Consider the following 15736-nt stretch of genomic DNA (forward strand, 5'->3'; position numbering starts at 1 on the left):
CCTTGCTTTTATTGATAGGAGGGCCTACCTCTACAAGAGTTAACTCTGTACTTTGTGGTATTAGCAGAGACTAGCTGCATGAATGGTCACACTGTTGAATATAAAACTAATGGCCCTAATGCTTTTCTCAATTACTCCAGTATAAATTAGGAGTAACTCAATTAAATCCATCATGAAGTAAATGGAGTTACTCAAGATTTATACAGGTTAACTGAGAACAGACTTTAGCCCAGTGAATCAGTGGAAAAATATGGGGAGAAAACACATTTTTAATAAGGAGACAAAACTTGTCATGTAGCAAGAAGCTTCTTTGATATTTAGTACCACTCTGAGGTATTTGGTTTGCTGTGCTGTCAGTGACATTTTAACTCCAAGGGACAAAGAGCCTGAGTTCGGTTTGGAATCACAACGGGGCAGATCCTCAGTTGATATATGAAATTCTTTGAAAAGCTACCTAAAATACATGTTTACTATAGGTCTGAACGTTTGCAATAGATAATTCAATATCTAGATATTATGTAATATTTTCCATTGCTTTTGACCTTGTGGAGTCATTTACATCTGTGCAAAGTGGGTGTACAATGCTGCCCAGTTAGAATAGTAGTGTTTTACACACTTTCCATAGATGTAAATGCCTACACATATTGAAAGGCAATGGAGAATCTGACCCATTTATGTCTAGTTCTTCCCCACCCGCACAAAGAAAATTAAAACAGAAAATGTTGTTGGTCTTGTGATCCAAATCACCAGTGGCCAAGGAAATTTTAATTTAGGACAGGAACTCCATCCTTGAATCTTTGTGGACAGAGAGGGAGAGAAAAAGACTGAGTTAAAATCCTCAGTAGTTCATTTTTATCACAAGTTAATTAAAGCTAGTGGGCCTGATCCTGAGAGGTGCATTACACCTGCAACTCCCACTGAAATCAGTGGGTTTTGCTGGTGTTCACTATCTCTTGGAATCAGGGCTTGTTTTTATTTTTCAGATTTTTGGACAGAAAGGTTTTTGTTTAATATTTTAATCTGTGCTCTCCAGAAACATTAAAGGAGATTTGACTCCTGCGCACAGAAAACTTATTAAAGTGTATGGGAGTTTAGTATGTTACATTTCTGGAAAACAACTATAGATTCTGATGTTGCAATGCATGCATAGCGGACCCCTGTGTACACATAGAGCTTCACTGACTTCAGTGGGGATATAGGTTACAATTCTAGTGCATCTTATTGCAGGATCATGGCCATAGGTACCAACACAGAACTTGATAAAAACATTTGGTTACTCTTTGGAACTGTTCCAGTAAATCAGCAATTATAAAACAATTTTTAAATGGTGTATTGTTTACCAGTATACTGAAATGGCTCTTTTGGAGACAATCCAGACTGAAAATTAAATATTTTAATTCATACTCTGCTAATTCTAGCAAATCTATATAGATAATCCAGTTAGTGTGGATATTTATGACAGAATGTTGTACAACCATAAGGCAAACACATAAAAAGTAAACCTCTGTGTCAAAATGAACTGCATAATATAAACTTATTACCTAAAAGGGATATTTTAAAACAAAGAGTTCATAGAAAATAATCTTACAGAGGTATGTTATTCCTATTACAGTTAAAGCTGAATTGTAGTTTCCACTTCCATTAAAGCTCTCCTTCTATTGTCAGAAATGTATAACTTGGATATAAATTTCCTTTAGACCTAAATTTAGCAAACATGTTCTTTGCCCTGAGACAAATTGTTTGCCTATTTTAAAGGATATGATTAAACAATTTATACAATTTATAACTCTGTATTTAGCTGATAAATCACAATAATTCTGAAGGCATATTGGATACACACATGCATGTTTTTAAATTTATAGGTGATTGCTGAGGATCGTCATTCACTGCTTCAGACTAAGATTTTTTTTTAACACACATTTTACTGTTATGCATAGGACACGTTTTTATTTTATGCACAATATATCTATATATCGAAAAGCCTTAACCAGAAATTAGTTCAGATAAGTTCACTAATTCCTAACAATGAAAGTTAATGTAATATGCATCAAAATACTAATGGGATTTGTGGCACAATTGTATGGTAAAAGCATTTTATCTATTCATCTTTTCTTTTTTTTTAGTGTATACAGAATGAGATAAGACACTTAGTGAAATTGCAGAACAGTAATGCTTCATGGGATTCCTTCAACAGCAAAAGTTCTCCCACTAAACATGCAAACAATTTGTCTTCACTAGAAAGTCAAATGGGGTTTTGTTCTGAAAACTTTGAAGAAACTCGGTGCATTGTCAATCAACTTAAATCTAATGAAGCTGAAAGTCAGCCAAAAGCATCTGCTGAGCATCAAGAGTGTTGTGTAAATAGTATTTCAATGAGCAGTGGTTATGGTACCCTTTCTGCATCAGAACTGAATCCTAGGAATTCTAAAGACATTCTGAAGTGCATGGGGTATCCAGAGAAGATTTCAAAAGGACAGGGTGATGCACCTGTGACGAAGAAGGATTCAGTTGCAGCCAATGTACAAACTAAAAGAGAATTTATACAAAAAACTGAGAAATATTGTCCATCACTAAAAGATGGTATTTTAGTTTTTCCTGCTGAACTTGAACATGAGATTACTGAAGGTCAATGTGGAAAAGCAAACTGGTAAGTGACAGACTTTCCAATTAGTAAATTTAGTACAGTGTGGCGCCAGTCCTGCAAACACACACGAGTAATTTTATGCACACAAGTAATCCCATTGAATTTAATGAGACTACTGGCATGCGTAAGTGTACTGTGCTGCTTGGCATATGGTCAAGTTAATTTATCTCAGCTTTTTATGTATGATACATTTCTTGCCTTTTATGATATTTGGAATGCTTGTCTCTTATTGATATGGGGGGATAAATGCAGTGATATATTTCTGATTACAAAAATGAGCTAAAAACACATAGTTGCTATGCAGTGTTTTCATTTATAGGTGGCAAATTTCATGTATTTAAGTTTTGAATGTCTGCCTGTATGTGATTAGTATGCTGCTATCTTGTGCAATGGCATCGTTTCCCGTGTGCATGCATTGTAGTATAGGTTAGACTGTCATGAATCACAAAAAACAAAAATTGTTCTTTTTTTGCTGTACTCAGCAGAATGAAAGTTCGAAGGGTAAGAAGAACTTTTCATCATCAATAAACTGAAATGAATGTCAAAATGTTTAAATTAATTTGGCTGGTTGACAGCATATAATAACATATGTGGCTGACTCTTCCCTTTCAGTGAGATGGAAATGGGAATGTGTGATTTCTGCTCCATATTTATATCCTCTGGGTGTGAGTGTTTCTCTCCCTCATCCTTCTTTTATTGGGGTAGATTCTGATAACCTTGTTCATGATGACTAGTATCTTAGTTCCATGAGTTGTCCTCTTGAAGTCAGTGGGGCTCTCACAGAGTACTACTCATCATAAGTAAAGGTCTCAGTCTCTCTCTCTCTCTGTATAACTTTTCTTTGTGTATCTCTGTTTGCATCTCTCCTACTGTTACAGAATCACTTGGATTGGAAGGGACCCCTAATAGTAGGCTATGTGGCCATGCCCCTGCTTAATGTTGTGATTGAGTCTGTTGTTCCTAAATTAACATTGATTGCTGTTGAGTCAGTCAAATTACTGCTTTACATTTGGCTATCTTTTTATTCATAATCAGACTGATAACAGACACACTGCACTGAAACACTTCACTTATGGAACTAGCCAGGATTCCATGGTTCTGGTCAATTTCAGCCTGTCACCAGTGTGCCACTGTTAACATAATTCTGTGAATTAACATAGTGCTCACTTGGCTTATTGTAATCCACTGTGTGGTTACTTGAACTGACCAGGAAACATGATGTTTGTCTAAATATGTGTAGTGCCTCTGTTATACATATAAGTTTCTGTTGTGATTTGTTAAAATATAGAAAGTTTGATTCTAAGTTTACGGGGCCAATAATTTTCCTTATCAGTGCTTTTGTTGGAAGTCAAAACGCAGAAAATCAATTTGGTTTCAGTTATTTCTCACTCTTTCTCAAAAATGCATATGGGCAATGAAACTTTGATATCTGTGTTTCATATTGAATGAAATGAATTTAGCAAGAAATGAATTTCAGTAGAAATTATTTTTACGTTACTATAAAGGGAATAGCTGTTGTGTGTGGTTGTTGTTTTTTTCCCCTCTTCTTTCCATGTAGTAAATATCTAACATCATGGGCACAAAAGCTGAAACAAAACCAGCCGAAAAGAACAAATCTGGAAGAAGAAGGGTACATGAACGCTGTGCAAGGAAATGAGCAAGCTAAGAAATTAACATTTGAGAACGTAAGTGATCTACTACTCCTGCCTAGGATGTTTCGACACAGATGTTCAAATAAAGCTTTATGAGTTACTTTTTACAGTATGTACTTTTTATAAATGATCATATACTTTGCAACTGTGTTGTATTACATCCAGAAATCTCTTCCTAAAAAATATAGGGCCTAATGTGAGGTGAAGCCCTACAGAGCTGAGGGCACTTAGCATCTCCTCGGAGACCCTGCACACCCCTTCCAGGTCGGGAACCTTAAGCAGCTGGGAACCACTGACTAGTTTTATTGGCCTTTTATAATAAAACTCGTGGCAGGTTTTTCTTTTTTCAAGCATTGGTTGATGTAAGCACAAGGAACTTTGTCCCTCCCCATATATGCTTTCACTAAAAACCTGCCCCATGAATCCAATTACAGTATAGGGTGCTAAAAACACACAATCAGCCCTACCTATGAGAGACATTTGGGACACTGGATTAGGTGTTCAAAACCACTTACGGTAATGTACATAGTTGTGGCCTTGGTATTCATGGTTTTTGTGCTGTAGCTCTAAAAGTATAATGTTGCCTTTTCTTTTAATGTTCATTATGTTGTCTGCCCAGAATGCATTCACTCTTGTGTTGCCTTCCATAGAATAAAAGTGCCAGCTGGCATGACGTTTTTAACCTTAAAGGAGCAATATGCAGTATAATAATTTACATGCTAATCTCAGAATCTGGTCAAACATCTAACTATGATGCTTTAGAACGATGGTAATTGTACTAATAATTGTCATACACCTCTCTCCTGACACCATCTTAAGGAAGAGATCCTACACAGCTGTTTAATGACTCCACCTGCCAGGAAGTAGCAGCCTTGAGGATTGCTTATCACCTGGCTTTATAAGGTGCTGCCTATTCACTTTCCTTTTAGTCTCTTTGCTGCTCTAGAAGCACTCAGTTGAGACCTTTTCATTTTTCATTGTCATGCCTCTGAAGAGCAGAAGAAAGAAATTTTAAAAAACTGAAGTTAAGAAATAAGAAAAAAAATTTGGGGGAGAGAGAGAACATGTGATGCAATGATTTGGGAAGGTTTTTCTGCTTTGTTTTGGTTTTTGTTCCCACTTTCCCATTTAGCAAATCCTCCCCTTTTTCAGTCCTGAGCTATACTGAGCTTTTCAGTTCTGCCAAGCAGCATAGTTACTGAGCAACAATAGCTTCCTGCATTTGGGGCTGAGCAGCATCAGTATGCCAAAAGGGTGGGAGGTGGGGGCTATCCTAGTTGATTGGAATGTCTTCAGACCCTAGCATGCTCTTGAGTAAACTTGAATGTACTGCAGGATAGTATTTCTGTCTTGATTTTCCCCAGCTCTGCTTAGCAGACCTTCTTGAGGTGTACTTCCCACTCTACTCCTTTGTCGGTTGGTGCTTTTTCCTGGAAAAAAAACAAACCCCATATATATATATATAGCTTCTGACTCTTTTTCCTTACTTTTCAGATGGTATTGGAGGGAGCTTAGCTAGTCTTTCAATCTTTGGGCACCCTGAATGTAAAATCCAGTTTTGTATGTCCTGCAGGGGGAAGAGGAGTAATGGATTGTGTGATGTAATTCTTAGAAAGTACAAAACTTGAAGTTGCAGCCGCTAGGGACTTTCTCCCAGTAAGAAATCTCTTGGAATCACTTGCAAATGATTGGATATCTGCAATGTAAAAACTTTGTTTTATGCCAATATGTGTACAGGTTATTAAGGAAAGCAATATACTGCATGTATACAGGACATGCTTTTCAGAAAACAACTTTATATAGGTATCAAATGTATTGAAATTTAGGTAAGATTGTATTTTTCATCGAAGACTACAGACATGCTGAGTTTGACTCCTTTACAAGAAAATATCTTTGAGTTATTAGAGTGCAAGTTCAGCATTTCTGAAGAACACAGGAATTGCCAATCTAGTCTAGTATCCTGTTTCTGACAGTGGCCAGTACCAGTTGCTTCAGCAGAAGGTTTGAGAAAACCCTGCAGGTGGGATGGTGCTCTCAAGAATGATGCTTTATATACCTTCCAAAACTCTTCATTTTTTAATATTAAAGGTGGGTTTGTAAATTAGAGACATTGTCTGTTGATTTCTGACTCCCATCTTGAATTTTACCCCCAAAAGGTTTAGTGTATCAACGTACTACATCAAAAGTCTTGCAGAGATGGTCTTCGGTGAGAGTTGCAGTACTTGGCACCTCATTGAATGAAGTTCCTAGTCATATCCTAGTCGTATTCTGTTTTAGCAGTGTTTCTTCATTACAAAAGCTGTTTTCATTCACTGAACGTAAAACAATTTTTGAAGGTTCCCCGAGGTTGTACTAAGGAGTTTTGAGATTCCCAAGGCTTGCTCTGTTTGATTCCAGGCTCTTAAATAGGGTCAGAAAGCTTCAAGCACTGGGCTTTTAAGATGATGCAATTAAATTTGAAATCACGTAGAATACATTACCAATGCACAAAAAAGGTCATTTTACTAGAGTTTTGACAACTTCATGGGTTGAGATGATGAAGGCTTCAATAAAACACCTTTGTATAGAGCCATACCGGTTCATTTGCCATATTTTCCTGTTCCTTCTTAAAAGATGGGACTACTTTTTTCTATGGATGCTTCATTTTTGTCAGAGTGCTGCAGGTAAGACCTCAACCTAGTTTAACTACCCTATACATCAGCTTAGTGAAAGGCATTTCTTCCTTTGATTAGGGAAGAGGAGAGAGTTATGACAAAATGAAAATTGAAATTATTTGCTGTAGTCTTCTCCATACTACTTCCCACCTCTGTTGAGGTTTTGTGTCACTTTGTATTTGTTGGGGTGGTTGATTAGATAGTCTTGAGTGATGACAAAAGGGTGTTGGTGGTGTATTACAAAGTTAAGATTATAGAGAGTATTTACCTCCTGATTCCTGGTAGGGTTAATAATAACATATATAATATAATAATAATGATAACAGCTGAATGTAAGAAATTCCAGTCTTAGGATGAGGAGAGAGAATAACACATTTATTGGTAAGTAAGTCGTCTCTATAATTGCACCTTTTATGGAGCAAAAATTCAGATGACTGTCAAGCTGACAATGGGAGAGTTCTTAGTTTTGTGAAATTTCACAAAACCACATTCAACTAAACGTATCACACTTGAATTAAATAAAAAAGTGGGTTCCCAAATGTGTGTGTGGGTCTTTTTTTTGTTTTTTAACAAATATAGTATGCTGTGTTTGTTGGCTGCAGCGTATTGGACACACAATGTCTGGGCCTCAATATCAATTCAGTTGAATGCAGATGAATCATGTTATTAAACTAAATTTTTAATTCATTGTTTGTGTAACAAAAAATGTTCTAATGCAATATTTTGAACTGGTGCACCTTTATTCCTCCTTTTCTGCTTTTATGTTTTGTAGTCCATAAACCATGTTCTTTTCCCTTTGGAATTTTAGACTAGTGTTGCTGCTTCACCGTCATACACTTTTTACCTCAGCCAACCAAATGAAAGTCCGAATTCCTTAGCCTCTGAAGCTTCAGGTAGAGTTAATTACCGGTTTATTACTAGTAAAGCCTGACATTCCATTCTTTTTTCTTTTAGATTCTCAGTATTTAGAATTCAGTCCTTTACAGTTACCTCTTCTGTTGTTTTTATTTTTCTCTAGGAAATTTGTTTCTAGCATTGGCAGGCTGTTGAACCTTTTAAAATCACATAATTCTGATTATCATCTTGCTATTTTCCCCCTTCAAACCCTTGATGACTTTCACAGCCAATATCTCACTACAGCTAGAGTTAGGCTGTAAATCAAAGGATCTAAGGCAATGTTTCAAAACCTAGTAGGACTAAAATCACTATGCTGGATTAATAAACATTTTCAGTTGTCAATCCTGGTTCAGTGATCAGAGGGGGTGTGGAAACTTGGAAGCACCACTGCTGTAAGCCTGCAGCATGTTTCCATACTCATTCCCCAAATATGTGAGCAGACTGCATAGACCTGTTTTTGTCAGTCAGACCCAAACAATCAACTGACATATTTTGATCAGAACATAATGCAGATACATTTTAGGAACAAGACCAAGTACAGAAGTACATTTATGCAAATTTACTACACCCACTCATAACCTACTGAGACAGAACTGTGAATTTAAGGCAGCAACTTGGACTCGGAGCTGTTTGTTCATCCCATTGATGCTGGGTCTTCTGGAGGATTTTATTAGCTTACTCCAGAGTGCTGATCCAAACCAAGGAGTAGGCAATTCAGAGTTATGACTAGGGCTAGATTCTCAGCTCTAGCGTACATTTTCATAGCTCCATTGACTTAAATAGGTCTATGACAATGTACGGTAGTGGAGGATCTGTCCACTAGAGTCCAAGGAGGAAGCCCAAATATTTTCACTAATTTATTGGCACTATGTTTCTGGAGTGGTATAGTGTAATACTAGTATACTTTTGTTAAAACCTCTTGATGCAAAACACCAGTTGCTGCTGCCAAAGATTTGAAGATGCTTAAGTAGACACTAGTATTTAATACAATGGCTATGTTGGCTATGAAAACAACAGCTGCATAACAGACTTCACTATTTTTGTTATGCAGAAGTGAACTTTAAAATTGTGATACATCTTTTATTTTTGCTTCTTAGGACTTACCTACTGGAAACTAGATGAAAAGGAAATGTATCACTCTTTGCCTGAAAATTGTAGAAATGAATTTTCTAGTATTTTTGCCACAAAAGTTTCATCAGATCAGGTACCTTTTTGTTCTTGCTTTGAAAATCCTATAACTGTTCATTGTTTCCCATTTGCTCTTTATAGTCCGCAAAAGAGTCAATCTCTGCAGTCTGCCTGCTATAGGGGCTATCTAATTTCTTTTGTGATCCTGTGGCTGTTGAGGTCATAGAGGTGCTCAAGCTACCAGTAGCAGCCCCCTATTTTAAAGAGAGGGGGATAGAGGCTAGTGTGGTCAATGAAGGAGCCTGAACTCTGGATCTCCCCCTTTCCCACTCTTAATAAGACAGCAACAGAATCTGTAGACCTTTTAGAGTATGTCTACACTGCAGCTTGGTGCATGGCTCCCAGCCTGGATAAACAGACATGGGCTACCTCTACTTGAGCTAGCAGTACAAACCCGCCCAACCCCCTAGATCTGTACTTGGGTGGCTCACCCATGCCACTGCCCGTGTTACAATGTCCACACTGTGCTTTTTTTTAAATGCACTGGCTCAAGCAGCGCTTGCACATGTCTGTCTACCTGGACTGGGAAGCATGCTCCGAGTTTGTTCCCCACCCTAAGGCATGCTGCAAGACCTCCACTCAGCAGGCTTTTGGGACGGGGTGCATTGATGAGGATCTAAGTGAGTAAAAGAGATTAGTAATTGATAATCCTGACATTTTGGATGTGTGGGGAACATATCTAATTAATAAAAGGTTATTTTGTAAGGTTTGTATGTATCATATTGTACACTTGCCTAGAGTTTAAAAAATAAGTAACTGAGAGATACCTCCTAAAACAATTGCATACAAACTTCATTAGTAATTAAAATATCTTTAAACCCTGCAGGCCTGAATGTCTTGTCACTCCAGTGATTTACAATGTTAGGAAGTCTTATGTAAGCTTTGGTGCCTAAAGGGAAGATGAGACGGTGGATAGACAATTATGAATTTACCATAACAATCATACTTCAGATGATCCATTTTCATTTGGATTGAGTGGTGGGCTTCTGTTATTTAGCCCTGTCAATTACACAGAGAAGTAAACTTCCCCATGGAAATGTCTTTTTTGCTATTAACTCCCACTTTCAAATTCTGCTTCTTCATTATTCACTTGCATCTGATGAACTGCTGTGTTGGGGTCCTGTGGGCTGTCAGGTGGAGAAATTGTAGTAAAATTGAGGAAAAGGCAGAAATGCTGTTCTTCAGCCGTTCACTATAGATTGCTTCTCCTAAATGTGTAGCCATTATTGTTTTGAACGAGCAGCAACCAGAATAATTGTTTTATTGAGCTCCTCATTATCTTCAGTCTTGTAATGTCTACTGGAAACTAATCTGCCTTTAACATGGGTTTAGCTGAGAACAGTAGAATTAAAATTACCACCTGCTTTTTATCTTGTTTAAATACTTCAGGCATTCAGAGATAGAGAGAGAGGCTTACTGTTTACTAAGGATTTATATATATTTTTGAAAGCTCAGTGATTTTCCATGGGTGCATTAAACAAGCCCTTCCTAAGTTCTTCATTTTAAATGAAATGTATTAGGTGAAGATTGCTTAAATATCATATTTGTTTTAATTTGGGAAACAATTAGCAATTTTGTTGTTTTTTAAGTCATCTTCTGGTGATGAGATGAAACCATCGTTGAAGGATATTTATCATAAAAAACAAAGGGAAAGCAAGCAGCCGCCAGAATGGAATCTCATTTCTCCAGCCCAGCCAAGTCACCCACCAGAGGTAACATTTATTTGCACATTAATGCCTCACGTTTGAACAGAAACATTTGGCATGTTCTGAGGTTTCAGACTGGTGATTCGCTCTCATTTTCCATTCACAAACCAAGTTCCCACTTTTGAAACAAAGACAAGATGTAGGTTGTGCAGATCTTCATGACCTTATCTAACTGTAGCAAATGCCATGATATCTGATTTTCCCTCTTCTTCCTTGAATCATCAACAAAATAGTTAATCACTCTTTAAGAGTCAACCTTGTTAAGTTTCAGAACCAAAATCCCTTGAGATGATTAGGGACAGCACACCTTTCTTGCAGTTATATTGTCACATTCTCTGCAGTCTTGGGCAGATATCACTGAATTTGATTACATTTGGCTGACACTTTAAAAGTTTTCTTCACAACTACAAGTTCCAGAGATCGCTCCTTTATTAAAATGAAAACCAGGAAGACAAGTAGCTGCCACCAAAAAAAAGTGCCAGCTCACTAAACTGTTGCAAGTCCACCCAGTTCTACCCTTGTGTATTGCTACCAAATAACTGTTGTAATACTACTTCTAATAGTTTCTGCAGTAGATTTGTATCTCCTTCTAATGGGTTAAATGATTCTTCATTCATAAAATCCAATCATAGTTTATTAGTATTGTAATTATTTATTTCATAGGTCTTAACACTAGATCCAACATTGCACATGAAACCCGGTGAGCAGAATCCAGGACATTGTTTTGTCAGTACTTTTGGTGAGAAGACTCCTTTTTCTCCAGACTCTATAGTGGGTCCCACTTTTTCAAGTCATTCCGACACTGATTCATTTTCACATACAAGCAATATAACTTCACCTCAACTAGGTGGTTCTCCAAAACATACTTCCAGCACTAAAGATTTACATTTGGACCCTTGGGAAAATAATGCATTCCAAAGTGAAACCAAGATTGGCTGTTCTTTTCCGATGCCATATGCTGATACTAGTAATGATCTGTTAATCAACACTGATGAAGAAAGTTTAACTTTAACTCCATCTTCGATCATCCAGTCCCAGCTTTCATGTGCTGACAACAATTTACCAGAATATAGTATTTCCGTGACTTCCTTCGAAGAGCCGGTGATGTTGTCAAAGTAAGCATTTTTGGCTTTTGTCTTATGTAAATTTTAAAATTCAAAGTTCAGCAGAATGGAGGGAGAGGTTGGATTAGCTCAAAAAAACACTGCTAGAATGTCACTTAAAGTTTTTTGGGGTAATACAGATTTGTGCATACCCTCTCTGAGGTAACTAAGAACGTAAGAATGGCCACATTGGGTCAGACCAAAGATCCATCTAGCCCAATATTCTGTCTTCCGACAGTGGCCAAGGCCAGGTGCCCCAAAGGGAATGAACAGAACAGGTAATCATCAAGTGATCCATTCCTTATCGCCCATTCCCAGCTTCTGGCAAACAGAGGCTAGAGACACCATGCCTGCCCATCCTGGCTTATAGCCATTGATGGACCTGTCCTCCATGAATTTATCTAGTTCTTTTTTTGAACTGTTATCCTCATTTTACAGATGAGGAAAAACTGAGGTTCAGAGAAGTGAAGTGACTTGTCCAACACCGCGTTATTGGTTGTGAGAGCCATTAGAACCCTGTCACCCCATCCCATGCACATTAAACAGCTTGCACAGGAGGTAACATGACTGCTAACGTCTCTGTGCCTCTGTCACCATTTATAAAATGGAGATGATAATACCTATTTCACAGAGTGAACGTGAGAAGTAATATGTATAAAACATTTCAAGGGATAAAATATATATGTATTATTATTTGTGGCGCCCTGCTAAGAGGAGCAAAGAGCCACACTATCCAATGAAAAGCAAATATCCCTTCGCTCCCTCTTTTTAAGCTGTATTGCTTTCCTCAGAGACCAAGAGACCCAGTCTATATAAGGGGTGTGTGTGTGTCTTTTCTAAGGGATCATGGCTTGGAGGTAGTTTTGGAGTTTTCTTCTGTTTTATCCCCCCTATTTTAATTTAGCATGCATATCTTCTATTGGTCTGTGCGGGCAGAGAGAAAAAAAGTCTTGAATTTGTTAATATACATATGTACGTATATACAAGCACTGAGAGCTTGATCCTAGACCAGTAAAGCCAACTTTCTCTATTGACCTCAATAGGAGCAGTAGATAGTCCTGTGTGAGAGAAGTCCATGTAGTAATAAATATGGCAATGGTTTTAATGTTAGGTTGCCAGTGGATGGTAATGTGGACTAGGGTAAGATTTACATTCAGTAATGTGGAAAAAGCAATATTTTTTTGTTCTTAATTTTTAAAATCAGGATTAGGCAGAACTTGAGGAAAAAACATGCCCGACACATAGCTGATCTACGAGCTTATTATGACTCAGAGATACATAGCTTAAAACAACAACTTGAGGCAAGCCATAAAACTGCTTCATCTGAAGAGCTGAAGAAAATCAATCAAAATCTTGTTGATAGGTAATATTTGTTTTTGTGACTATAAGGGAAAGAGTTTTTTATTGTATAAATTCTTTGGTAATTTAAAAGAAAATTTATGCCTCTAGGTGTGACCAGTTAGATGCTGCTCTCAATGAAGCTAGTACTCGCCTGAGAACCCTTGAAAATAAGAATAATATGCTAGAAATGCAAGTGGTAAGTATATATTGTGGGTAACATGGATTAAAGTTGGTTGTTAAGTGAAAAGGTAAGAATGTGCAACTATTAAAAATATAGATTTAAATTGATAGTTATATTGGCCTCATCCAATATCACATAATATTAACAGCCAGATCATATTTGCATAGACACTACGTTCTGCACCTTTAGAACCTCTTGATTTACAAAATCCCCATCTTTTGAGTGTCATTCCATTCCATCCACTGCCCATTCTCATGCAAAGAAATTTTGCCATCATGTGAGTTCTCTCTGCCATTTTATTCCCACACTCCCTTCCCAGTGCATGATGGGCAAGCTGTGCTCTACAGATGTGATCCTCCTTATCCCTGATTGTTAACATTTCTGTTTGGGGTTTGGTTGAGAACCTTGACCTCTGTAAATGTTTAAACTTTATTATTTGTAAATAACCCTATCCCCCACCTTCCTTCCAATTTTAGCAAGAACTAAAGTTCACCAATAAAATATTAAAGGCATGTGTTTCTGATCTCTCTCTCTCTCTCCCTCAAAAAAAAAAAGGTGGGGAGAAGGCTAAATACAGTAATTACTTCCTTTTCTTATTTTACACCTGGGTGATGAGGCAAATTTCTTGTGCACTGAGGCAAAAAGAACTATCCCTATAGCTTTATTTATGCTACTGTAGGTGGTAAAGGCCCAGCTGGGTCAAAATATACGAATCCTCCTTTTATGACCCTCAGCTTTCCTGATAGGCCTGGGCCTGTTCTTTCATGGCTATACAGCAAACTGGTTCCTTGCTAAAGAATAGGAAATATTTTTACGAGATGGAAATTGAGTGTCTTGTCTTGAATCTTAGTTTTATAGTCCAATGCATTGCACTAAAGAAAGTAGCTTAAACTTTTTTCAGTTTCTGTGCATTACTAAAAACTAACTTCTGCTTTCTATCCTTGTAAGATTTAAGATTATAACTTTAATATTTAGAGACAAAATATGTTATGTAAATGTTTTAATGAACCTTGGGTTTTTTTGTAGACCGATTGGAGAGAACACTTTTATGCAGTCAGTAATACTTCCAAAGTTTTGCAAGAACGTATTGAAGAAATGCGTGCAAGTCATAAAGAGAAGGATAACAGTATCAGCCGACTAAAATCTAGGCTTAAGGATCTAGAAGAAGCATTTGAAAAGGCTTACAAGCTGTCAGATAATAAAGATGCCAGGTTAAAGGAAGAAAATAAAATGTTTCAAGATGTAAGTGAGAAAATAATTAATAATGGTTTACAACTGCACAATATTCCACAAACTGTAAAAGTCCTAGGTGCTTTTGGAATAACGCTTAAAATTTACTGCAGCAAAATCTGTCTTAAGTGATCAGCCAAGGGACCAGGAAAATTCAGTCCTGTGGAGGTGGCAGTTAAATAAAGGTTGAACAAGATTATACTAGAAATATAATAGATATTTTAAAATTGTTATTTAAGAGACCAAATTGTTTACTCAAATTGGTCATTCGTTCAGATTTGATTATTTTGTTGTTGTTGTTGTACATACTAAAAGAAAAGAATATGTATAGTATAACTCATCTTGTATTTTTATTACTTTTTAAACTGTTAAGATTATTTTACTGAGATTATAGACAAATTAAGTATTATTTATACCCTTCAAATCCAGATGGCTAGGTGTTGTTTTGCAACAGCAGGGAGACAGATCTCTAAAGGCTCTGCCTACTCAGTTTCTTTTCTGTCTCCAGCAGTCAAATAGTGGTGCTAGCTTAGCTTACCATCTGTGTGTCTGGTAAGGCAATATTTTCTGAACTAATTTTAGAATAAGTTTCTCATTGATTTTTTTTTTTTTAATTCACTGGGGATGAGCTGACTTTCTGTATTGTAACTCTTTGTGGTTTGTTTGGATTTTGTGTCCGACTGCAGACCAAATTAATAGAACCTTGCTCTCTAGCTTTTCATTATTACTTTATATTAAAATTAATCTGTCTTTACAGAATGGGTGTTAGCAGTGTGAAAACGTATTGGGAGCTTTAGCTCCCTTTTTAGGATGGGATTCTGAAAAGTGCTCTGTGTTGGCCAAAATCTTTCCTTTTAAAGTGAGTGGGAAATTTGACCATTGACTTCACTGGGAGCAGAGCAAAGCCAGTATTGAGCACCTTTGAAAATCCCATCTTTGGGTAAGTAATTTTTGTTTCCTTTTTTCTGACTACTTTCTTGACATTTCTTTTATAAGAAGTTCTTTTATATTTTGTACTTTTAATAAAATTCATTTTAGAAAAATCTAACATACTCCAAGCAGGGTAATGCTAAAGCACACAAGGTTTATTAGATAAGTCAACAAACTGTTAACATTATTTGTGCAAACAAAAAGGACTGC

The 15736-nt window shown here is 36.9% G+C and overlaps 1 protein-coding gene across 4 annotated transcripts in view; it reads left to right on the forward strand.

Moving 5' to 3' along the window:
- Positions 1-15736, forward strand: part of MPHOSPH9 (M-phase phosphoprotein 9) — a 42474-nt gene that overhangs the window by 11620 nt on the left and 15118 nt on the right. For 3 of the 4 annotated variants that reach the window (XM_073313008.2, XM_073313013.2, XM_073313012.2), the window contains 9 exons: positions 2124-2647; positions 4203-4329; positions 7759-7843; positions 8945-9051; positions 10625-10747; positions 11405-11856; positions 13049-13207; positions 13294-13381; positions 14393-14608. In XM_073313008.2, the coding sequence (XP_073169109.1) occupies positions 2124-2647; positions 4203-4329; positions 7759-7843; positions 8945-9051; positions 10625-10747; positions 11405-11856; positions 13049-13207; positions 13294-13381; positions 14393-14608 (1881 nt within the window). The remainder of the gene's footprint in view (positions 1-2123; positions 2648-4202; positions 4330-7758; positions 7844-8944; positions 9052-10624; positions 10748-11404; positions 11857-13048; positions 13208-13293; positions 13382-14392; positions 14609-15736) is intronic. The other variant, XM_073313011.2, reaches the window with a different exon arrangement.

This window comes from Lepidochelys kempii, chromosome 15 (assembly GCF_965140285.1).
Source record: "Lepidochelys kempii isolate rLepKem1 chromosome 15, rLepKem1.hap1, whole genome shotgun sequence".
Taxonomy (NCBI): Eukaryota; Metazoa; Chordata; order Testudines; family Cheloniidae; genus Lepidochelys; species Lepidochelys kempii.